We start from the raw sequence: 25,268 nt of genomic DNA, 5'->3' as shown, positions 1-25,268 counted from the left end.
TGGATTTATATAAATCATACATCAATCATTAATAAAAAGGTTTTAAAAAAAATTGATAAACTTCTATTAGCTGTACTTACACATAAATAAATAATAAACTCGATGAATGAACCACAAAAAACAAATGTTCATTTCTCACATATTCATTGAGAAATGAACATTTTTCCCAAACCAATTGGATGGAAAGCTTCAACGCTTCCAACATTGCCATCACTACTGGAATGTTGGAAGGCTGCTCTGCTCCATGTTGCCACTATCTTGGAGGTACAGAGCGTCAAACACGAAGTACCAAGTGCCAAGTCTTTTTATATTGGGTGGATTTGAAAGCTTACCAAGTAGTTAAAAACCAGAGGGGAGTTTGTCAGTCTTTTGTTTGGTATTTTTATCATTGTGAACTAACTTCTATATTTGTATAAAATCATTAGAAGTAGTAAATAGAATATCTTTGTCATGATAATAGATAAAAATATTGATTAATGTTAGTTGATTGATGCTTGAATGGTTTGTTCTGGGGAGGGGGCTTAAGCTTTAATATGTCTTTAACCTGGCAAGGTGGCACTGTAGGATTCAAGTTTTGACTAGTAAGGTTATTATCATTAATGAAAAACAACAAAATAACTAGAACTAAATAAACACTTTCGTTAACTCAAATAAATACAAAAAAGGGTTTGTGAAAAAAGGAAAACTAACTGAAACTGTATTGAGCGTTCCCAAAACGAATTAAAATCAACTAAAATAATCGAGAAAACATGCTTAGTTATTTTTTTTAGTTCTTTGTTTTTGTGTGCGTCAAACAATAGTTCAAGGTTAATGAGAAGTCTAGTTTCTTTCTTTTTTTTTCTTGTTGTGCTGCATTATGCCTGCAGATAGCAAGTGCATCATCATGTCAGGAAAAGTTGGGAGAAAGTGCGAGAGTCTAATTTGAGATTACTTTGAATATGACTGTTTTTTTTAGATTAAAAACAAGTGTCTTGTAGTGGAATGAGATAAAATATGTGGGACATTTCTAAAGGAAAAATCTCAGAAACCCTTAAGTCCATGTGAAAAGCTCGCACAAGTAGGTTAACCAAGCCAACCTTGAGAAGGTAAGGGAGCAAGCACAACCTTCATCCCAAGAACAGAAACTAACCCCAGGCAAGGCACCGTGATGCATCCCGAGACAACCCCACAAAAAACACAGTGCTTTTTTTTTTTGTTTAACATTTTATTTTATTTTTAAATGCAGTGCTTCTAACAGCAACAGCAATTGACTACTGGTATATTCGTAGGAACATCACAAGCAAGCGGAAGCATTGAGGAATATATTTATTGAGACTGGGATATCAACATAACATTGATATAGCAAAGCAGAAATAAAATGAACTAATAAAAGAGGCAAGAAAGCAAAGCCTTTATGTAGCTGGCTGAAGCACAAGTGTGATGATTCTGGGTCTTTAACCCAGTGGTTTGTGTTTGTGGACTTATTTAATCATTATGGTTGCCCTCACTACCAACCAGACCTAAACTAGTATCGGTATTTTGTAAACAAATTGTATGTGGGATGAAAAAAATTCCTGCGTGCAAGTGTGTCTCCTCCATCTCGCCTGTGGCTCTCTTACAGTTATGGATTAAGAAGTAACACAGTCAGTGATGTGGGGAGTTCCTTGGAGAGGTGGCAGAGGTAAGTAATTCAAGGACACACACACACACACACACACACACACACAATCACACACACATACACACACACACACACACACACAGACACACACATGCGCGTGCCACCACCCTTCACCACCACCATTTGCTCTTACAGGCTTCCCATGAAAATACTGAAAGCACAAGATTAATACATTATTTTGAAACTAAAAAAGGCCATCAGTTGTCCAGGAATTCATCTGCCATTTAATGATTTTCTCTTGTCACCTTAAAAACCAGTAGGTGGGTCACTATAGTGAATGCTCTACTGATTTGCCTTTAAGGCAGTAGATTGGCTGCTCCTGCTGTAGATGACCTTTTCAGAGCCAAAGACCTCACTCTTCTTTGAAAGACCTCCCTCTTGAACCAGCTGCTTGTTGCTGATAGTTGGCACGCCAACTGTCAGCACTTTCTTAGATCCTGAGACCCCTTCTGACAGTAGAGTACTTCCCTGAACAAGAAGACCCTGGCTCCCCTTTAGCACTTTCATTGACCCTGAAGGGGCCTTGCCTTTGACAACCATCATGGTCTGGGACCCAGACAAGCTCCCAGCTTGGATCAGGCCATCACTCCAACTATGGGTGTCACCATTCTCCACCAGCACCATTCCAGGGCCCTGGGCTTGTCCACTGGACATTAGTGTCTGCCCTTGAACGAATACTCCTTGGGCAGGTCCAGTCTGTGGGTTGTTAACCAGCACCATGCCTTGAAGGTTGGTGGTTGGCGCCTCAGCCAGCAGCACAGTGTTGTGGACCTGTGGCTGGACTACATAATGCATTGGCTGCAACACAGGAGTGGTGGTGTAGTACACAGGCTGCTGCTGCTGCATTAGGAGCATCTGGCCTTGATTTGCCAACCCTGCTTTCATTGTGTTCATCTCTTCCTTCACCTTGGCTGTACTTTCCTTTACAATTTCAGAATGCTCAGTTGTCTTCATGACCACACTCTGCTCCACTTTGGAGATGGCAGGCTCCAGTTTGGGTGGAGGGGAGAGCTTTTGTGCACTCATCGAACTTGATACTGAGGTTTGAGTATTGATGTAGGCATTAGGGGTAGGGGGTAGCACTTGTTTCTCATCACAAGACATTGTCTTGCCTCTGCACACCTCTGCGAGAGTCTTGAACTTTGGTCCGAGGTCATCAAGAAACTGAAGGTCATTGTCTGACTCCAAAATGCTGCTGCAGCCTACTGAGCCAGCAGAGGACCCTTGGCCCTCATAATCAGACACCAACAAACCATCCTTCACGCCAAGGTTGTCATCTCCACTGGCTGTCTTCTGTATTAAAAAAAAAAAAAAGAAAATCAGTACATTTTAAAAATAACGAAAGACATATTTATTGACGACAATGACAGCCAATAAAAAGTGAATAATATCCACATAAACATTATTAGTTGCAACATTAACACATGTGTTCACATAACATCATAAGTAAAACTACTACATATCATGTTTAGTGTTAAAACTTTCCATTTAATTGGATTTAGTTGTCCATTTAGTTGTCAGTTAATTTCTCACCTGAGAGTAATACTGTGCCAGGAAGTAATGTGGCAGGGCCATGCTATCAAAAAGTCCACCTTGACTTGATTCTCTGGTCTCAAACTCAGAATGGAAATCAGTGAAACCCCCCATTTCTTGTCCATAGTCAGTTGAAAAACCATCTTGATAGGTGCCCCATTTCATCCCATTAATGTTAGTGAGAGATGCCTCGTAATCCAAACTTCCCGCTGGTGCCACTGCTACATTTTTAACTGTGCCAGTAATCACAAGGAGGGGATTCCTATCCACTTCTTGGAGTGAATTCACTAGAGGCACTTCCTATAAAAGTCATACAATTGTTAGAACAGTGAACAGTTTAAAAATCACTGTGATGGAGCTTTCACAAAGACATCATCATCGATGCCGAGATTATTCTGGTTTTCAGCACTTAAGGTAGTTGCAGTCTCACCGTGTTTTTTCCCGGCCCTTCGGTGCAGTAGTTAATAAGGTGTGACTTGGTCTCACAGTCAGGCATGTCACTAAAGAGGTCTGGAAACTGTTTAGCGGATCCACATAGGCAGAAGAACAATAGCAGAGGAATGACTGTAAAAAAAAAAAAAAAAATGTTTTATTTCAAGTTAAAGCTACAAATGTGGTGTGAGGTCCAAAGAAGGAGCAACAGTTTTTCAAAATGTGTAAAATCCCTAAAATATATGTAATTACTAGCGATTCCTTAAAGCTTTGGTAAGCTTTGGGGGATTTTAAATTGTTACACAAAGCAAATCTGTTTATTTTTTGTAGTTATTGGTAGCAAGTGTAGAATAGTTTGGTCTGTAATTACTTTTGGCTATGTATTTCCTATTGGGAGAGACACAGGGTTTATTAGGTAAACCCTGCTAGTACCAGTTTATGCCTCTTTTCCTCACCTGCCTTTATTCTCCATAGATTCCCCATAGATGGTGTTGTGATGTGATTGGCTTATTATATATTTATATAATTAAAAGCTGACCAAGTCTACCGATAAAGTAGTCAGTACCTACCTATAAAGATTTATTTAAGTTTTTAGGTAAGAGAGTTACATTTTGGTATGGTTCGGGTATCAGTATATTTATTTCATTGTCCTTTTTTATCTGATCAAAATTCTAAAATAAAATAATCACATAATGCTTACTTAAGAGCAGTAGTAGGCCCGCTAGTATTAGCCCAATGGCCGCAGGTCCTAATGATGTTGTTTTGCTAGCATGACCATTGCTGCCTCGCTTTCCACACACAACTCCATCCTCGCAGGTGCAAACTTGGACCGTCATTCTCTGAGGTTCAGGGCAGGCGTGTCCCTGCTGATCCTTCACCACAAATTCCACTTCATAAACACCAGGCCAAAAAGCCTCCTGAGACCGCAAGATAGCTGCAGTGTCTGTCAGAAACCAGAAAAATGTGATGTAATGCATTACTCATAGATTTACTCTTAGTGTGTATATGACAGATTGTAATCCACATTTTTATCTCAAAATAAAATAGTAAAATTTGTCAAACAAAACAAAGCAAACAAAGCAAACAACAACAAAACTATGCTATATTGACCTTTTCTCTCTTTTGTCACTGTTTTCTTTATTTAACTACTATATCTAAAAAGAAAACAACAAAAAGAAAAAAAAAATCGGAAATCATCATCTCACTATTTAGATGCTCCATGTTCCATTTCCCTTTTGTGTTTTCTGGGATGATCTCAAACTGAAAAGGGGGGCCATTAGGATATGCGTCTTTATCATTAGCATTCACAATTACAGCATTTGCTGTGGTGCACAGAGTCTGGAAGTTGCTGGTCAGGGTGGGGCAGTGGTCATTAGAATCTTCCACTTGGATGGCTATCGTACCAGTGGCTGTTTTGCCAGGCATGTCTGTGGTGTAAAACCAGAAACAAACATATATAATCCAGTATTTTCTTTCTTTTTCTTTTTTTTGCTTTGATATTTCTCCAGAGTGTTCAACATTCATGCTGTACCATCTGAAATGCAGAGTATTTTGGCAGTATATGTCCCATTGACCAGGTATGGAGATTCCCTGTCAGGCATCTTGTTCAGTTTGATCTCAGCTGTCTCTGGGTCAATAGTTAGCCAGTTGTCAGGGTCTGAGCCTTTGGCATATCTACAGCAGAAATAGACCAGTTATTAGCATCACTATTATTGTGCACAGAAAGAGAAGCTGACACATGTGTATGTGGACTGACTTGACTGCCTTAGCTGGTTGTCCAGTATCCCCGTCCACTGCAGGGTAGCTTGCAATAACATTTTTAATGTTAAAGGATTTCCCTCCCTCTGAGACGGGAATAGCTTTGACTTTAGGATTGAAACGTGGCCCCTCAGGCTGGTTCTTCACATTGATTTTGATAGGATAAGTTTTAAATCTTTCACCGCCTCCACCACTACCACCACCACCACCTCCACCACTTCCTCCACTTGCTCCAAATGCTGCACTTGCTCCACCACCTCCACTTCCAACAAATGGATTCTTGTTCCTGACGGCTAAGCCTAGTTCAAGGTTCTTTACATCCTCATAATCCACAGCCTGTAAATGACAGATACAAGAACATATCTTTTAGCTCAAAAAATAATTAAAATGATTGATGACACATAAGAAACAGTACAGTGTTTTATATGCATTTATAATTGGGGTGTTGCTATTGTTGATACATTTTTGCTTATTGTAAAACAAAAGGTATTATGGATTTTATATAAACTAACCTGCAAAGTTATGCTCCTGTGCTATGTGTTATGAGCATATTGAAAAACAGGACAGAAACAACTACATTACACTCCTAATACAACGTTTTCTTTTTGCAAGCATCTCCACAGACAGTATACTAAAACAAAGCTAACAAAGAATCCTGAGTGATGTTAAAGCATAACATATGCTGACCCCAGGTCAGGTTGATCTTCAGCAGGTAACAAAAGCAGTGAATATTATATGTTTATGTTTCTAAAGTAGAATCACTGTGGCATTCACTTTAATGTCTCTTTGGGGTGACATTCAGCTTTGCAATTTGTTGTCATTTTTGTGTTCATATGTGACATCAAAAGAAGCAAAGTATGTGTCGTCATTAGGATACATATTTGTGTCAATGTGTGGCACTCTAGCCTCTGGTTTATATTATTATCTTAGCTAGCTCTGTTTTTTATTAGTAGGTTTAGATTATTATAACATAATTATTAGGTAATTGCATGAAAATGCATTTCAGTATATGTTACAGAGTAATGCAAAATAATGTAAAAGTTACCTTCTCAGATGGGTAATGAAGTAACATACTGCTTTAATTAAAAAAAGGTAACAGTAATGTGTAATACATAATTTCTTTTTAGAGTTATGACCCCAACACTGGTCCCCATCTACTAGCCAGATTAGGATTTGCAAAACTTAAAGCAAAATGTTGTTTTCTTATATACAGTTTAAATTTTAAAAATTGAATAACTAATCATATACTAAAGCCACTTAAATCTCCCATTTTTCCCAAATATGATAGAGCAGAACACAACAATGGTTCATTTTAATCATTAAGCATTAAAATTCTCATCACTGACTGTGATGGACTCAACTTTTATAACTGTTGCACAGTCCTGTTACAGATATTGATTTTGGGATGTGCTTTCTGATCATCTCAATAAAGGGTTTTATTTAACTTTTTATTATTTTATTATTTTCTTTATGTAGTTCACTTTTCAGTTCAATTTTATTTATATAGTGAACAGGAGCTCCTATTCCCCTAAGGGAATCTGCAGTATTGAGAATGGTGGATATATTAGTTGGAGGTGCTTAAGAAACAGAAGGCTTTTGTCTTGTTCAGTGAAGGGGCTTTGTTCCACATAACCCTCCAAGTTATCTAGACTAGATGAGTTTCTAAAGCTGATTAACTGAAAAGAAAAAGATCAATGTTAAAGCACTTCACCATGAATACTAACCTGTAGCTGCCTTGATAGTGGGAAATTGTGGGTATTGTTTTTTCAAGCACTGATTTTTTGGCTATAATGTTTAATTTTATTTTTAAAAAAGAATAAAAAATCTTTTTTTTAAAAGTTGTTTGGTGCTTATTTAAGATATTCTCCTAATGATTTTAATCCTGGTTCCTCTGTCTTCTTCAGGGCTTCCTGGTGGCAGCCAGTGTGCCCCCTCGGGGTAGTCAGGTTGGTGGTGGCACCTTGTGGAATTATATGAGTTTGATCGCTGAGTTGGGGTGAGTGGTAATTTTAATAGCACTTGACACTTTCCTTTTGTTTCTTAACTGAATTACTAAAGGATCTGTCCATTAGTTTCTTTGTTATTTGATTTAAATTTTTTATGTATGATCATTAAAGTTTGTAACAGCACTTGTACTGGACAATTTTGAGTGTTTCTTTAAATTTTAAATTAGTGGCCACCTCTCTGCAGGTTCATATTTAATTTAGTCTAATGGCCACAGGTTCATTTAAACCAAAATAAAACAAATCTTCATATATGTAAATAGCACTCTTGTGAATTGAAGCATAGACAGCCATAGGAAACAGTGTGTGTTTAGTCTGCTATAATACTTCTAAAGTGAGTGAAAAAATGAAATGTTACAGATTTTTGAGAATCTTTCTTAGCTTTCTACTTATGTCTGTAGCTAGACCCTACACCATAAGAGAGTTGGTTTCTTCAAGTGTTTGTGTTTGACTTTGCACTTGCCAGATAGTAAAAAAGCAGAGTAACAGCACATAATTTCTTCCTAATTAAAAAGACTGTACCTTGTCAAGCATTAAGATGCCTTCATTGGTGTTGGGGTCTGTTTTAATGCTGAAATACCCAGCCTCATTGCCTTTGACAATATCAAACACAGCTTCCCAGTTGTCTGTGCCTTGTAGATCCATGTCCTCTGCTTTGATTCTCATTACCTCCACACCTTGTGTGTTCTCCTCAATGCTTCCTTCATACTGTAAGTGAAACACATAACGTGAAATTAGAGTTCAGCTGTGTGCATGTGTCTTTACTCTACACTAATCTCCTCCTGTGTATATACTGTCTGTGTCACTCTGTTCTTGGTCACATCCTCACTCATGTTGAGCCTCCGTCAGTCTGTTCTGTCAGTTAGTTCCTATCCTGCTCATTACTTGTTTTCTGTGCCATTTGAAATAACCTTTTGATCTGAAATAGTTATTTCACTTAATGACATGCAAATCAATTCACAATTCCATGTAATGTTCTTTTTTTCTGGATTTTTGGTTGATATTTTGCCTCTCCCATTAAAATGAAACCACATAAAAAAAGGATACTTTTCAGTTCTCTCTATGTGGCAAAATCACAAATTCAGCAGGGGGTGAAATAAGTATTTCCCCTACTAGATATGTTAATATAGAGGAATGTAAGGAAGAGAGGTACCTGATCTTTTTCCAGTGTGGGAGAATTATCATTCACATCAAGGACATTTATGATAATAGTGGTAGTTCCAGTGTTTCCACGGGGGTCACCATTTAGATCTTGACCTTGTATCGTCAGAATGTACTTACTACATGTCTGAAATTAAAAGACATCAAAATAGTCATTGAACAAATAGGTTTGTACAATAATGCAGTTAGAACAGAGAATTGGGATGTTATCAATATGTTTCATTCATCATTTTTGTCATAGGATCTAACTGAATGGCATATTTTCAAACTGTGTAAAAAAATAAAGAAATTAAGAGGATGTTGTTGTCAACACCCCGTTTTCCTTTGGCAATCAAAGGAAAATAATCAGTGTTATCTTGGTTAAATGATTGCAATTTCATTAACACAAGCACAATAGAGAATTTTATTTATGAAATGGTCAAAAAGTTAAAAGATTTGTTAAATAGGGTAACATGGACCCTCTGCATTTACTGTATAGCTCTAAAGGCCCATTCTGAGGACACAGAGACTGAGGAATGAATGTGACAGGTCATCGAAACAAAGTAACAAAATAAAAAAAACAAGCCCAATTGTGTCGAGGACTGTGGTTTGTCACCCCCCTACCCCCCCACCCCCCTCCGTGCTTTTGGATTTCTCTTTATTGAAAATGTCCTTATGGTTATATATCTCACCACTATCCCATCTTATTAAAAGAACTTTCTTGAATCACATAGCCAAACATACAGTCTAAACTGAACACTGTTAGTATAGTTCATACCTCTCTGTCCAGAACAGGCCTTTTAACAAAGATGGATCCATCTCTTCTGTCTATGTAGAACATATCATGTGCTGGATTCTGAGCTATGATGCTATAAGCAATCTGAGAATTGGCATTTCCTGGTTCATCAGCGTCAAATGCATCGACTGTCGTAACAAAGGTATCTGTAGCATTAAATGAAAAAAAAAAAAAACCTCACAAAACTTAATTTCATGTGCACTGACACTGTACATAAGAAAAACAGACATGTGGATCGTCATATTGATATTGTTCAGTGTCTTGCTCTGGTTTTAAAACAATGATACAAACTTGTCAAGAAGAGCTCCTAACTGTTGTGTGCCATTGTAGTCTCAGTTTAAGTAGGTTACAATGCTATTTACATAATGGACAAATGTTTACAGAAAATTGTTATTTACAAGATTAGACAATAAATAAATATATAAAAATAATATAAGTGAAATAACATGAACTGCAGAACGCAGGCTGTCTGTAACCTCCAGCAGCTCATTGGAAAGAGTTTACCAATTTGATCACTTTTACACAAACACTATTACAAAATCAAAATCCTTTGTTTAATTTATAATTCAATCATTTAGTTTTACACCGCTCACTACTATTACAAATTTGAATGAGATTCACACAACTGACCTTTAGGACTGAGTTCATCCACGTCAGCAGGATCAACATCTGGAAATACTGGAGAGTTGTCATTCACATCTACAACCTTGATTCGTAAGTCAATTTTTTTTTCTGCAATTGTGCCATTATTGTACACAGCAACACCAGACAACTGAAAGAGTAGTAGATAAAAATGTAACCATTGTTGTTCGTTATTTAGCTTGACATAAACTACAACACCTTGCAGTTTGCATTTACCACCAGTAAAGGTGTATTTTACAAGCTTAGGTGACAAAGGTTAGTGAAACCAATTTAGTATCAGAGCAAATACTATATATTACAGTGAGCAACGGAAAAAATATCTTTATAGAACATTATATTATCATGGTAAAGTTGGTCTTTCTTCTTTTCTATAAAATGCCATCACTTCATCTTTCTTTACACTATGTCACTACTATGACTGAAAATGGTATCCTGTAACCTTTAACATGTTTCTAATTGGCCACTGATGTAGTCGACAGCTGTGGTCACACGTTCACATACATTCATCATAGGCATGAATGCCAAGGTAGTTTGGAACTTTTAATTATTTCTTTTAACTGGTCCAAATTATATATACAGGCTTTTAAGCACAGTCCACAAATTTTCAGAAATCAGTGGCCTTTTGGAAGACCCAGTTGTGCCCAAGCTTCATTCTTACTGATGATTTGAAGTGAAAATGAAGAATTTGACGTTAGTCTTTCTTCTTTATTATTCCATTCACTTTGTGCAATGTATCAGCAGCACTGGGAGCAAATAGTTCCAGAACATGGTGCAATCATCACCATGCTCAAAAACTGGTACAGGGTTTTCTGGGCTTTAAAAACTGAATAGCCTCATCTTTGTCTCATCTGAACAATAAAGCTCCATTTTGGCTTGATCATGTGGGTAGATGTAAATCTGAGTCAAACTTTGAAGTTTTTGGATTTGGATTAAGATTTTGGAGCAGGAGCTTCTTTCTTGGTCAGCACCCTCTCAGTCCATGGTGATGTAAAACTCACTTCACTGTGCACAGTGACTCTGGTGTTCCAGCAGTTTCCAGTTTATGGCAGGCTTGAGTGTTAGAGGTTCCTGGATTGTTCCTGAACATCTGAACCAATGTCCTCTCATCTAAGGGGTGACAGTTTGGATCTTCTTCCAGAACTTGGCAAAGTGGTGGCATATTCAAAAACCTGTACTTGTATATAATTATTTTGATGAGGATCTTGGAATCTGTAGTTGTTTAAGAGTGGTGAGAGGTGATCTTCCTAACTTTTGTAGGTCTGCAATTCTCCTCCTTAGTTATTCACTAAGTTCCTTGGACTTTAAAATTGTTCTGTGTTCTCAGTGAATCCAATGAGTGGTTCAAAAAAATAATTTTTATGCTGTTAAACAGAAACTACCAGTTATAGTCAATCATGACTAACGACGAGAAGTTAATAAGCCAATCAAATGCTGTACAATCATTCAGAAAAATGATTGACATTCGATTTTTTTTTTGTTAGTCTGTTTTTACCTGGTTAAATAAAAATCTAATTGAGATTAAAAATCTCATTTCCAAGAGGGACCTGGCATCATGGCAGCAAAAGTCAAAAATACATGTAACACATAAGTACATAAAGAGAAGAGTTCAAAGAAATGACCCAAAATTGCCATGACATTCATTCTGATGATGAGTATTGGCAAACCTCCACCACAGCTGTAGATAATTCTTGAACTATGTAGAATAAAGCACTGTATGAATGTATTGCTTAATGTTTTTTATAGTCTGAGGTGATCATTAAGACTAGGAAAGGGGTATATAAATGGCAGTCCATTTTCAATTATCTTAATATTTAATGTATTTAGGACAGCTGTTGAATCTTATTCAGTACCAATGAAGAACTACAGGAGGACTCACGTTGTAAGTATCGATCTCTTCCCTGTCGAGCAATTTAGTGACACTAACATCACCAGTATTGGCGTCAACCACAAAGACATGGAAAGGATATTGGTTTGCCCCAACACCTTCCAGGGAGTAGCGAAGATTTGAGCCAACTTGAAAATCGGATCGAATCTGAAACACAAGGTGGACGACTTCATTATTTCACCACATATGCACCAACAAAACAAGAGCACTAGTAATTCAATCTAGTGACAAGTGTCACCAGGTCTATGAAATGATTATTTCTGTCAAACAAATTTAAATATTAAACACAGATAACATATGTAAACACAAAATGCAGTCTCTAAATGGTGTTTATTATTAAGGGGGTAAAAAATCCAAACCTAAATGTCCCTGTGTGAAAAAAGTGATTGTCCTCTGGTAAATGGACTGATTCTTATATAGCGCTTTTCTACTCTCCTGGAGTCCTCAAAGTGCTGTATACAACATGCCTCATTCACCCAAGCACTTTTAAACTCAAGTGCAAACTTTTTTTTTTTTTTTAACCTGTCCCGTTTGGTTCTTTTGCCATCAGAATTATTGTCTAAAGGCGAAGAAAGATGCCCAACGGATTTACTTTACCAAATGGACCATCCCAGCCTTGCTGTAATGGTCCATTTGATTCACCTTTTATTGTTTATTTTATTTTCACTTGTTGAATACGGGACAGACTTGACTGGTGGAAAGAAAGGGGAGAAAGAAAGAGGGAAAGAAAAAAACCTGAGAAGAGGGACGGGGAAAAAGGGCAAAAAACAAAAACCAACAGAATAAGCAGACAAAAAATACATATCGATCACCTGGATCACCTGTTGAGAAAGAAAAAAGAAAGCAAGCAGAAGAAAACGAGAGTAATAAACAAGATCACAATGATATATGGGAATATGACAGTAAATACTAAATATTAAACATTATTGTGCAGCACGTGAGATTGACAGCGCACAGTGTGCTTTGAGGTAGGAGCCAAAAAGGGTGTAGTTTGTGTCTGTGAGCACCCATGTGTACACCTGTGAGCATGAACGCGCTTGTTTTTAAAAGGTTCCTTCATGTAATGATCTGCTAGAGGGTGTGGGGGGCCACTGCCCCGACCTCCAGGGCATGAAGCAGGTATGGAGGAGATCAAAACTCCAGACATCCAGAGGCCCCCAGAACACAAGAGACCAAGGAAGACCAACAGAGGGGCAGCCGCGCCACTATCCCAGAAAGAGCTGAGGAGAGTCCCAGATGAGGGGTCACTCAGCAGCCGCGGAGCAGAAGCCAGGGGGGGTTGCAGTGACGTGCCCGTGAGCTCCGCCGGCAGCCAGCTGTGCCTGAGTGGCTGAGCCCCGGGCCGTGAGGCCGAGGGCACCCCATCCCCGAAGTGGCCCGAGCGAGCCCCAGGCTCCAGGCCCCGATAAGCAGCCGCCAAGGAGTGAGCCGGTGGGTACCTGGGCGCCCACCCCCGGACACAAAGAACCACCAACGCACCGATGTCTGAGGGCGTCCGCCACCGGCAGGGGAAGTGGTGGGGGGAGATAGGCCTCCAAACCTTGGAGGGCCTGAGATGTCCCCAGAGAGGTGGCGTCTGATACCCAACCTGACATATAGACACAGACAAACAGGCACACACAGATACAAACATCTTTTCCCACCCTCATGCTCTCATATACAATTACTCAACACTCACCCAACATGGAGACAGACATAGAGAGACACTGTACACACAATCACTCTCCCCAAGCGTACTCTAAGCCCCGAGTCTGGGTACCCTTGCCCCTGGAGGGGGAAACTGCACCCAGACTCAGGTGGTGTTACCCTTTTCCCTGCGGTGGGGAGAAGCAGACCGCCCCGACTCCGCAGCAGCAGGGAGGCCCCACATTCCAGACCCCAGTCGGACGGCCAACTCCTCCTCCTAGCCCCCCCGCTCCAGCAGGCCGCAGAGAACGGGGGTGTAGGAAGACTCCAAACCTCCCTCCACCCGCTCATATGTAGTGTTGATGTATGTGTGTTCTAAGGTGCATTTAAAACCCAGGAGGGCATGGAGCTACCTGCCAGAGCAGCAGGTAAGCGTATAGCCCCTCCTGCTAGCCCTCAATGTCTACGTGTATTTAAAATTGAGAGGTGGGCAACGACGCCAGGGGTGAGGTGTACACCCTGATGGTAATTTGGAATCCGTGTAGCGTGCCCACCCCCAAGATCCTATATGTATGTGTAATGAGAGTGTGAGTAATGTGAATGTCTAAGTTGTGGGATAAAATTGAGGCAGAGGCAGCCAGAACGGGACGGGGGGGGGATGCCTCTCCTGCACCCTGGTGACACACCCCTACCCCAAGGCCCTGCATGTGTGGGTGATTGTGGTGGAGTGGGAAGAGGGAGGCCGCTGGAGATGGGGAGGGAAGGAAGGGAGGGGCAAGTGACCCCTCCCTGGGGCCAGCTCCCCCGCTGACCCCAGTAGGCACCCCCATGCTCTGCAACCCGCCAGGGAAAGGGGGCCCAGGCCCATCCGGACCGGGGCCCAGTGCAGCAGCGCCGCCCTGCCCCACAGAGCCCGGGACAGTCCACCTGACCCCACCACAGAGAAAACTGCGCCCACCCCATCATCCACTCATCTTCCAGACTACACAAGACAATAGACGCCCAGGCTGAGATCTTCCTCCACCTCTCCTGTATCTCCCCCTCCTGCAGAGAGAGTTCCTGTAGAGAGGAAAGCTCCTGCAAGATGTGACAACCTCCCCCACCAGTTGAAGAGCCCCCCAGGTGGCTCAATGCACCGGCGGCACCCTGCGCCAGGGCCGGGCCCCCATACACCCACCCGCCCACAACCTCGGCAACACACCAACCAGGACCCAAGCCCCTGAGGCCCGGCCAGGGCCCCAGCCCAGAGACGGAGCGCCCCCAGAACCTCACGCCCATCCCGGACCCACCCAGGGGCAGCCAGGCTACCAGGTCAGTAACCCACGTCCGTCAGCACAGACCCTCCCCTAGCCCCGCTGCACGCAGCCACGAGGAAACCGTCACCTAAGAGCCAACAGAGCCCCTAATTGGCCATGACCGCTACCCCGGGTTGAGCCCCCCAAGGAAGATGCTCCCGGGGAACCCCCCGACGCCCTAAGCCTGTCCCTACCCCCACACCTATCACAACAGTGAAGGTGGGACCAAACTATGACCCCCCACCCCCACTACGTGATGGAGCTGATCAAAGGAGCCCAGAGCAATTGATCTGATGTGGTGGCAGAGGCTGTATCAAGACTAATGTAATCTAATAGATAATTTCTATATTGGTTAGAATTAAGATTATTTTTATTTTTCCAGTTCATGAGGACTGTTTTCTTGGCTATGCATAGGGCAGTGAAAACCATATGGGCTATATTCTTTTCCGTAGTGACATTATCTAAACTGCCCAACAAACATACTAAAGGAGAAGTTGGAATGTTACATTTCAGACACTTTGATAAGTCTTCACATATCTCGCGCCAAAACTTCTGAACTGGTGGACAGAACCAAAGAGCGTGGATATAATTGTCCGGTGAATTGGTTTGGCAGTGTGAGCAGTTGTTGGTAGACGTAAAGCCCATCTTGAACATCCGATGACCTGTATAGTGCACTCTATGTAGTATTTTGTATTGAATTAATTGAAGACTGGGATTTCTAATTAAATGAAAGGTTTTTAAGCAAATCTGAGACCAGAAGTTTTGGTCTAAGTTTAACTGATAAATCCGCTTCCCATTTTGCAATAGGAAGTGATATTGATTCATCTGTTTTAGAAAGCATTCTGTATATTTTGGATAGTAATTTGGGGGTTTTAAGAGTAAGAAATTGAACCACACTTGGTGGTGTTTGTAGTTCAACTTGACCCGGTTTAAATCTCTTTTTTACTATGGATTTAATTTGTTGATATTCTAAAAAACTTTTCTTGTTGATCCCATATTGTGCAACTAGTCTGTCAAATGAAATAAATTCTGTTCCTTCTAGTATATGTTCTAAATATTTGATTCCTTTACCACTCCAATCTGAAAAGTTTATCATATTATTGTTTTGTAATATGTCAGGGTTGTTCCAGATAGGTGTACGTTTGCATGGGATTAATGAAGACTCTGTCAACTTCAGAAACTCCCACCATGCTGTCAGAGAGGAGCTGATGTTGATGCTTTTGAAGCATTCATGTCGTTGGATGTTTGAGCTGATAAATGGTAGATCTGAAATCTCTAGATTATTGCAAAGTGCTTGTTCTACATCTAGCCAAGGTTCATGTAAGAGGGTATGTTTTTGCCATCCTGAGATAAACTGAAGCCTGTTGGCTAAGAAGTAGTGCTGAAAGTTAAGTAGTTCTAATCCTCCTTTATCCTTGGTCTTTTGTAATGTTTTTAAGCTTATACGTGGGGGCTTATTTTTCCAAAGGAATTTGGACATATATGAATCTAGAGATCTGAACCAATCTTGCGGCGGTTTAGTTGGGATCATTGAGAATAAATAATTTATTTTTGGTAAGACCATCATTTTTATAGCGGCAACCCTTCCCATGAGTGATATGGGTAGACATTTCCACCTAGCCAGATCACCTTCTACGTTCTTTAAAAGTGGGATATGGTTTAATTTAGTTAGATCTGCAAGCTTGGGAGAAACATTAATACCTAAATATTTTATATTTCCCGATTGCAGTGGAGTAGAAGAGGAATTATGGAAGGAGCAATTAATCGGAAGGACTGTAGATTTTGACCAGTTAATTGAGTAGTAACTCAAGTGCAAACTAATAAACATTCATACTCCGACGAACGCATCGGAGGGCATTTAGTATCTGGGGTTAGTATCTTGCCCAAGGATATTTGGCATGCAGACTAGGGAAGCCAAGGATCGAACCACCAACCTTCCAATCAATAACTGATCCGCTCTACCACCTGAGCCACAGCCACCGGCAAAGCTAAAGCTAATAACTGGTTGTGCTTCCTTTAGCAGCGACAACCATAATTGAAGTTTTGTATTTTATTAAATAATTTGTTTTTAACATGAATTCTTATTATACGTGAAACTGAATTAGTCTTATTCTTACAGCTGGTGGTGTTAAATTGTCAAATAATAAAACATTTTTAAACAGCATGCTAATCATCAGAATCAAAATATTTCAATACATAAAGGAAATTAGTGCTCCACAGGTGCTCCAAGACAGTAAGAACAGTAACTAACTAAACTAAAATAAATAATACAATAAGGAAATAATAGTTAGCAGACAGAATGAAAGTAAAATTAAGTATCAGTGACTTACCTTAGCAATCAACTTCTCTTTAGTGTAATCTACATTTTCCGTAAGAAGTTTTGGAGGAAGAACCCATTCTCTTCTTTTTCTTACCAAACTGTATCCAGAGTTGTGACTCTCTACAGCAAGAGCTTGAAGCTATAACACAACAGATGTTATTATGTCAGCATGAAGTCTTACTTAACTAAAAATCTACATACAGTTAAATGGTGCTAAATGGTGTTAAATATCCTTACATGGGAGATCTTGGAAAAAATATTTTAAAACAAAAAAACTTCAATGTTCTTACATAATAGCTTTTAGAAATTTGAGGCCACCAATATGGTTCAAAGGAGTTAACTGAACATGACTGTCATGGTCCTGTGTCTGTGACCCAGCGTTTATGTTTTGGGCATTTTTGACCTTCTTTTCTTTTATTGTAGTGATCTGTGATTCTAGTTTGCTGGTGCTTCCTTATATGATTTTCTAGTTCTTAGTTTCTTGTTCATTTAGTCTCGTCCTTTTTGTGCCATAGTTGTCTCTTTCTCGTATGTTCCACCCAGCTCGTCATGCCTCCCTCACTCTCTGTCGCTGTTCCTCGCTTTCAGTCTCTGTGTTGTGTTTCCTGTTTTATTTTGTATGGGTAAGTCTGAGTGGTTCCTCGTTCCACTGCTGCCTCCACTTCCCTGATCATTCTGCTGTGTATTTACTGTATGAGTTTCTCTTTGTCCCTCATCGGATCATCTGTTCATCTCATCTCACGTTTCGGGTTTCACCATCTTCATATGGTTCAATAAACTCTCCATTTTAGCTTTGCCCCGGTTAGTTTTTGTCAGTTCTTCATTTGGGTCCACTCTCTTTCCACTTCACATGATCTGCCACCGCAGACGGTTATAATAACATTTAAGGGAAAATCAGAGTTTATTCAATTCTAACCAGCCTGAAATTCAATACTTGGTATGACCACCTTTATTCGTTAACTTTCTTAGGCAAACCTTCTTGTAATTTTAGTAGTTTTCAAGAACACTGTTTGTCTTCCTAAAGCTGTTTTGCCTGTTAGCTACCTTTTGTCTCATTCTCTGTCAAGATGATGTTGAATTCTGGGCTTTGGTGAGGCAAGTCCAAATAACCTCTTAATACCTAGTGTGATATATTTGATACATATAGTTTTTGTGAGTTTATTATCAGTTTGATTATTTGACCCCTGAAACCTAAACAAATGGCACAATACATTTTAAGTAATTGAAAAAATGCGAATGTAGCAAATACAATACAAATTAGAATTCATATATCGAAGTTAAAACCTTATTAATTTTTAAAAAAGTTTTTTCAAATGGTTCAATAAACTCTCCGTTTTCCAAAAAAGTTGAATTTTCTGGTAATTATTTCATCATTCACTGTAGGTTTTTCTATCCATGTATCATGTTACTGTACTGACAGTGTATTGGTATTTTCTGTCATACAGAAAAATGAAGCCACTGCCAATCAGATGGTCCTGGCTTTACTTCTCTTCTGTTTTCATAATTCCATCAATTTTGACAAACTTCTGTCCTGACCTCCTCTGTACGTACAACTATTTAAGACAGAATTTTCAAACGTGGATCCATCATTCCATGAGACCTGTTAGCATTGATATTTACTTAATTCCTTGTGTAACTTAGAATACCTCAACCTTTTCTCCCTGTTTCCCTACTTTAAGAATGACTTGTTAACAGCCACCCTTCCACTAGGACCATTTCTGAAGAGGCTTCATTGACCAATAGATAGACCAAATGGAGTGTGAGATTCATCTCCCTGAATCAGGTTTTTCTTGAGTTTTTCCTGTTTCTTTAGACATAACTTTAAGATGCTGTCCATGTACTGCACATAGTTTTTTAGGCTGGCCACATTCTCTTTTGTCCATCGCTTTTCTAGCTCCTCAAATGTGTTAGTGACATACTACTGATATATATGCCAGCACTCTTAGGACCCAGTTTTATATTGATATAGTTTATTTTTGTTCTCACGTTTACACAGACTTGTTCTTTATTAGTCAGGATATACGTTGGAAAGCCTTGCACAAAAAAACTGTTTGTTAACAACATATAGAGGACTTCTGCCCTGTTTTAATCATCCTGATATAAATGATGCATCACTTCAAAATGCAGTCTTGGATTACGGAATCTGTCCTCGCTTTTTTTTTTGTGGCGTTAAAAGTTACATTATTAAAACATTCTAAATTTTTTTGCTACTCATACACAGAATAATTCAAAATAATTATCACTGGTTCATATTCGCAGATTAAATAAAAGGGGCAGTGGGTCATGTTCCTTTCTAAACTTCCTGATGTCTCTAACTGAAAAATAAATAAATAGATAAATAAATAAATACATAAATACATAAATATTTTTTAAAAATCGCTACTTTTGCTGAAACCCCATTGATAACTATAGGGAAAATCAACCCCATACCTTGTGACATAGCTTTGTATGTTGATGACAAATTACTTTTTGGTACATTTAATTGCCAAAGAATGTAAGGATCGTCATTTTAAGTCAGCACCTTAAGCTTAATGAGTTTATAAAAAGATGTTTCAATGATCAGTGAAAAAGTTAAAATTTTTATTTGACTTAAAGAAAGAGAGAGAGAGCGAAGTCACTGCCACCATGATGATGATTATACAGGTTTGTGAGCTGTAGCCTAAAAACTGTATTTTATCAACATCAAGCTGTGGTGACTGAGTTTGGCTTCCAATACTTATGTCCTCCAATACTGTGTACAATCGATTAGTCAGGATTACTAACTTCAGCGTTTCTATATCTTTACTACTAAAGGTGTATCACTTGTATTGCCTCCAATATGTACAAAACTACACAATTAACAATATGAGTGTATTTAAATTCTAAACATTAAACTAATGTTAAATGGTTAAACAGAGAGACAGACAAGGAAACAGGAACAGACATCGAAAAGATAATGAAACCAAAACTAGAAAAAAAAAACATTCCAAGTGTATCTGATATCCTCATGTTTGTGTTGTTCCTGTAATATGAAAATAATGCTAGTTCAGGCTCATCATTGCATTTTATTTTATTAATGTTTGTTTACTAGTGAATAGTAAATTATTGGCATCGCAGGAGAAACACACCCAATCACTCCATCTAGAAAAAAATTTCACATGGAATACTTCAAGCTTCCAGAGAAGGGAGTGCCCTCACACTTCTAAGTAGAAGATGCACTGCCAAGTATGCAATGACAGCTAAACATTTTCAATTACACCTAGTTATAAATAGTATCAGTGAGTTGGATGAGAAAATTATGTTGTGTTTCTAAATAATAGCAACAGCTCATTTGTTGAAACATCTTCCAGAATTCAGATAACAGAATATAAACAAAGACATTTCAAAACCAGTTTGGTTAAGTGGTGAAATATCTTTTTCTTTTTTGTCTTCTTCTTCTTTACTTTTTAAATAAAAAAAAAAAAAAAGCACTGAACTCACCGCAAACACCAGCAACACAAACACGGGAAAAGAAGCCCGAGTCATGATCGGGGAAAACTCCAAACGAATGTTATCCGATCAAATGAACCGACAGAGTTCTGGAGGCTATGCTTTCTGAATGTGACAGTTGGAACGAGATGAGGTGGCTTATCACAGAGCTTATCAAGGAGGAGGGACTCTTTCTTCCTCTCTCTATCTCAAACAGACAAAGACACCGCCCCCCCCCCAACTATAAATAAGTGTTGTGCCAGCAGAGCAACTGATTTTACAAGGGCAGATAAAACTTTGTAGCCATATAAAGGTCTGTAATAAATAATAAAATTATTAATAATAAAAATGTTGGACAGTAGTTTAGTATTAAAAGCCTTTTCAAATGTTTGTGTGCTTTGGTCAAGAACAGAAAAGAGCTACTATTTTTGGCCTATGTGTAAGTTAACAGACTTCAATATGACACTGATATAGGCGACACCTTCATAACATATACCTATCATAGGTTTGAGGGATCTTTCAGCAATGATGGCACTTTTTTCCAAAGAGATCAATAGATGTAATTCTGTACCTGCTGATTGTTGATCTGAAACTTCACCTGCTCTGGAGCAGGTGAAGTTTGAGAAGGAGACTGCGACACTGAACGGAGGGAGACAGACAAAAAGGGCGAGACAAACAAACCTAAAGACAAGAGTGACTTAACTGCGAGATGGAAACTAGAAATACTGATCAACTCAAGAGTGCAACCTAACTGAACTAGGAAATAGAAGACACACAGAGAACATAATAATGAATAAACAAGACTCAATTGTGTAAACAGAAAACACTGGGTCAGTGATCCAGGTACCCTGACACCTAAAGCATGGGATTTTTAATTAAATTTTCACTTGGACCACAGCTTATTAATTATATGTATTTATTTGTATCTATGTACTATATGTTGTTTTCCATAATACGTCAATATAGTGAACTTGGAAAGTGCTGACCGAGGTTCCATGCAGTCTGATTTTTGTGTTTATTTTTTGCACCATGAGAAGTCAGACCCTTCTGAAAGAAAGCAGATTTAATTCACTGCACACACTTACATTAATTATTAATCATTTCTTAGATTTTTCCCATTCAAGTTTGAAAGAGTTTTTCTGTGGGCTTACCGGTCAAAATGTGAAATTCTTTTTGAAAATAAAATCCTCTCTAAAGATAGGGACTGTCCATACTATGAACTATTTGTTTTTAAATAAATGGTAAATGGTCTGGTTCAGTAGCACATTTCTACAACTTTCCTCTTTTTTTTAATCTTTTTTTTAAGTGCGCTAACATTCCCACACATGCATACTTTGATTGACGCATCACAGATGGAGCAGCCAGGATCAGTAGATGACCTGCTCTACTACCAAGTCATTATTGTTTATCCAGGTCTAAATTAATGAATGTGCCAAAAGAACAAAATACGTGATTTTTAAGCAAACCTGAATTTGTTGGATGAAAATATTAAGCAAAGAACAACAGTGCTCTCTGTTGGGTTTGATAATGTGTGCCACACCCAGACAAGTGATTAGGGATGGGTATCGAAAACCAGTTCTTGTTGAGAACCGGTTCTCACTGTTTCAATTCCTTGGAATTGTTTGCCACTTTTGCAAACGATTCCCTTATCGATTCCAGTCGCCCCGAAAGACGTCACCACGTTGCGGAGCGTCATTTACCTGGCAGGGCGCCTAAGCGGCTCAAATGCTCAAAAGTTTGGTTATACTTTACAAGAACGAATGACAACGGGGCAACTTGCAATACTTGCAAAGTAGATATTTCATTTAAGGGAGGAAACACTACGAATATGCAAAAGCATTTGCTTACAAAACACGCGATAACCTTAAATGAATGTCGTGTTTTTAATTCCGCTCCGGACTCGTGAATCTCAACCCAGCAGCAGCGGTAACGTTTGCACGTCCTCTCCCCTTAATACGGCAGGTAAATAATCAACTAACAGTGCATATTATGTTAGCGCGATCTGCCTTATTACAAAACCTGCCATTACTGTGCGCTGCATTTAGGTGACCATGATGAGAGAGACAGAGTCTGGCTGGCAGTTCTCACTGCAGTCTACCGTTAGCGTCTCCTTTCAGGCCAGGATAGACGAATGTCACCGAGCAGTGACTAAGTTTGTGGTCAAAGGCTTGCACCGATTTTCGGTAAGTGAATGTGTTTAATTGTAGGCAGGGACATTACTGGATATTCTTGCGTAATAGCTACAGAATAATTTATGTTATACTTTGTTATTGCTACAGAAGAATATTTATTTTATTATTTTACATTTACAATTTTTTTTTCCTGGGGACCCTGTGACACCCCATTGAAGAGCCGTAGACTGTGGATCTCTTAAGATCTCACTGTTGGGTTTGTAAGGCCATGTTACTCCTAAATTTCTATCTTCTTCAAAGAGAGGCTATAAAACAAAGTTCTAAGCTAATCGACCTTAGTGTTCTCCTTTTTTAAAAATAAGAATCGATAAAGAATCGAATCGTTAAACAGAATCGAAAATGGAATCGGAATCGTGAAAATCTTATCAATACCCATCCCTACAAGTGATGTAGTCTAAACATGTATGTCATTGTTTTTGGTTAGGGTTTTTTTTTTTTTTTAGGTATATACCTTTTTTTTGGCATTCAGATATATATCCTTATATGCTGCCATGAGTATTTCCCCCTCATGATTTGGATTTCTTCTGTTAGTGTATAGTGGCCTTTGTTGAGTGTGATCCTTGTTAATCCTTGTTTTTATTTTAAGCCTGTGTTCTATTGTCATATATTCACCATAGATATGGTTTGTTTGTGTAAAGTGCTACAGCCTGAAGATAACCTCCTGGCTTCTTCCAACAGGAAGAGGTGTGCTGATATATTCACACAATGTATAGCACCATCTATAGCTCAGGTAATAGCATTTTTCTAGTCTTAGTAATCACCCAAAGCACTCCAGACTAACACCCAGATTTTAGCCATACATTTGGATAGCACTTCTTTCTGTACATTTCTAGTTTTTCATCTAACTCATATGATTAACTAATTCAGAATCACCAGTTAACTCAAGACATGGCTTAAGACATGCATTTAGACTGTGTGAGGGAGCAAATCCCATACAAGTACAGGGAGAACATGTAAATTTTTTACTTCTTATATTTATCTAATGGAAAAAGCAACTGAAAGGAGAGAGAAATTCTGTGGAACTCCATAATCAACTGAAGTGTTTGGAACCGTCCAAGACTGTCAAGCTGTTTACTGTCATCAAGGGATAGTACCACAAACGACAGGCTGGTGGGCTACTTATGCTTGTGCTGTGGTTGCTCCCTCTGTGAGTTCTGGAGAAGACAATAGTTATAACATCCAAAAAGCTAAAGTGAAACTGAGTGTTAAAGAAAAGTTAAAAGATGCCACTGCAAGTCTGCAACCACTACATTTTTTGGAAGACTGCACACGTACACATTTACGTAGGTTGCACACTCCCTCATTTCAGAGTGCTTCACTCTGCATAGCCATATACCTATGCAAATGACACAGTCACAGACAGAGACAGTGTGGTGTTTTCTTTCACTTGAAAACAGGTGTGTCTGTATGAGTCATGGTCCCAGAAAATTAAAAAAGTAAAATGAGGCGGGGTTCTTGCTGTCAAAAAGTCCACTGAATCTTTGGGAAGACATAAACAAAAGGTTTTTGTGCCAAATGATGATCACACACTGAGTCAAATAGTCAAAAGTAGGGAAAAAAATGTCTCTGAATCAGTTTCCTCACCAAATCCAGATTTTGTGCCTCCATTAATTACACTAAGATAGTTGTTGCTCTTTTGGACATTGGTATTTCTAATTTATAAATATTTTATCATTATTGTTTATTATTCATAATTGTTGTGATCAGAAGAAGAAGAATTTATTAATTATAATACATTGGGAATCTGCTTTATCACAGTAGCTAAAACATGAAAAACAATGAAATAAAAATTAAGAGACTGACTGAATAAAATGTGTAATTAAGTGCATGGCCAAAAACAACCACATGCTGGATTTCTCAGTAAGTCATCAAGTAATGTTGTGAACATTTTAATGGAACCAGAATGGTTCTACAACAAACATGAAAACACAGGGTGTAAGGACTGTGAGGTGTGTCTGTCTGGTTTTTCAGGTTAGGCCTTCTCTGTTACGTCCCCGATCCTCTTCCTTTGTCCTCTGTGCTTAACTAAGCTCCCTCCCCACTCGAGCTTTTACGACATTGCCTCTACAGTTTAAAGAAACCTGTTGTACATTACCATGTAAAATTAGATATGCCACTCAAACAAAGATGATGTCTTTCACAGAAGACCTTTAAATTTTGTGTGGTTATGGTAGTCTTACAACATTATTTGAAAACAATGAAGTGATGATTTATGTAGAAATATACTTTACTGTAGCCCAATTATAAAACACTTACTTCTGCTCGGCCACATTATCAATAAAAGTGCCATGTATTTTATAAATGAACTATAATGGCAAAAAGACAAAAAGACTGTAAAATATCTGTGTATGTATATAAAACATTATAAATAAATGCATATGTTAGAAGTTTTTAAAAGGCAAGGACACTGAAAAGTCTTATTATTAATTAATTATTAATCCTTATGATTAATTGCAGAACCCACAATATGTTTCTGTGTCATGTTACCAGCTTGTGTTGACTGAATTAATGTGATGTTTAGTTACACAACCACAGAAAT

General features: G+C 38.8%; 1 protein-coding gene across 1 annotated transcript; it reads right to left on the bottom strand.

The window, feature by feature from the left end:
• Positions 1–1,188: 1,188 nt before the first annotated feature.
• On the bottom strand, positions 1,189–20,665 carry LOC102083034 (desmoglein-2). The gene is made up of 14 exons (XM_019346914.2): positions 20,550–20,665; positions 17,101–17,229; positions 11,841–11,996; positions 9,953–10,094; positions 9,305–9,468; positions 8,540–8,674; positions 7,909–8,094; positions 5,382–5,719; positions 5,157–5,299; positions 4,831–5,052; positions 4,326–4,568; positions 3,624–3,757; positions 3,194–3,493; positions 1,189–2,953 (listed from the first exon to the last, which is right to left on the bottom strand). The coding sequence occupies exons 1-14, from the start codon at positions 20,592–20,594 to the stop codon at positions 1,943–1,945; spliced, it is 3,348 nt and encodes a 1,115-aa protein (XP_019202459.1). The 5' UTR covers positions 20,595–20,665; the 3' UTR covers positions 1,189–1,942.
• Between the last annotated feature and the right edge of the window lie 4,603 nt (positions 20,666–25,268).

Source organism: Oreochromis niloticus, linkage group LG17 (genome assembly GCF_001858045.2).
Source record: "Oreochromis niloticus isolate F11D_XX linkage group LG17, O_niloticus_UMD_NMBU, whole genome shotgun sequence".
Lineage (NCBI taxonomy): Eukaryota > Metazoa > Chordata > Actinopteri > Cichliformes > Cichlidae > Oreochromis > Oreochromis niloticus.
This window is presented reverse-complemented; position numbering and strand designations above follow the sequence as displayed.

What these genes read in the sequence shown, in the direction of transcription:
- LOC102083034 (XM_019346914.2), bottom strand. Translation starts at nt 20,594, where the DNA reads ATGACTCGGGCTTCTTTTCCCGTGTTTGTGTTGCTGGTGTTTGCG. An exon ending in AATACTCTGCATTTCAGATG is followed by an intron (nt 5,053 to 5,156) that starts GTACAGCATGAA and finishes TTTACACCACAG; the next exon opens with ACATGCCTGGCAAAACAGCC. An exon ending in GAACATGGAGCATCTAAATA is followed by an intron (nt 4,569 to 4,830) that starts GTGAGATGATGA and finishes GGTTTCTGACAG; the next exon opens with ACACTGCAGCTATCTTGCGG.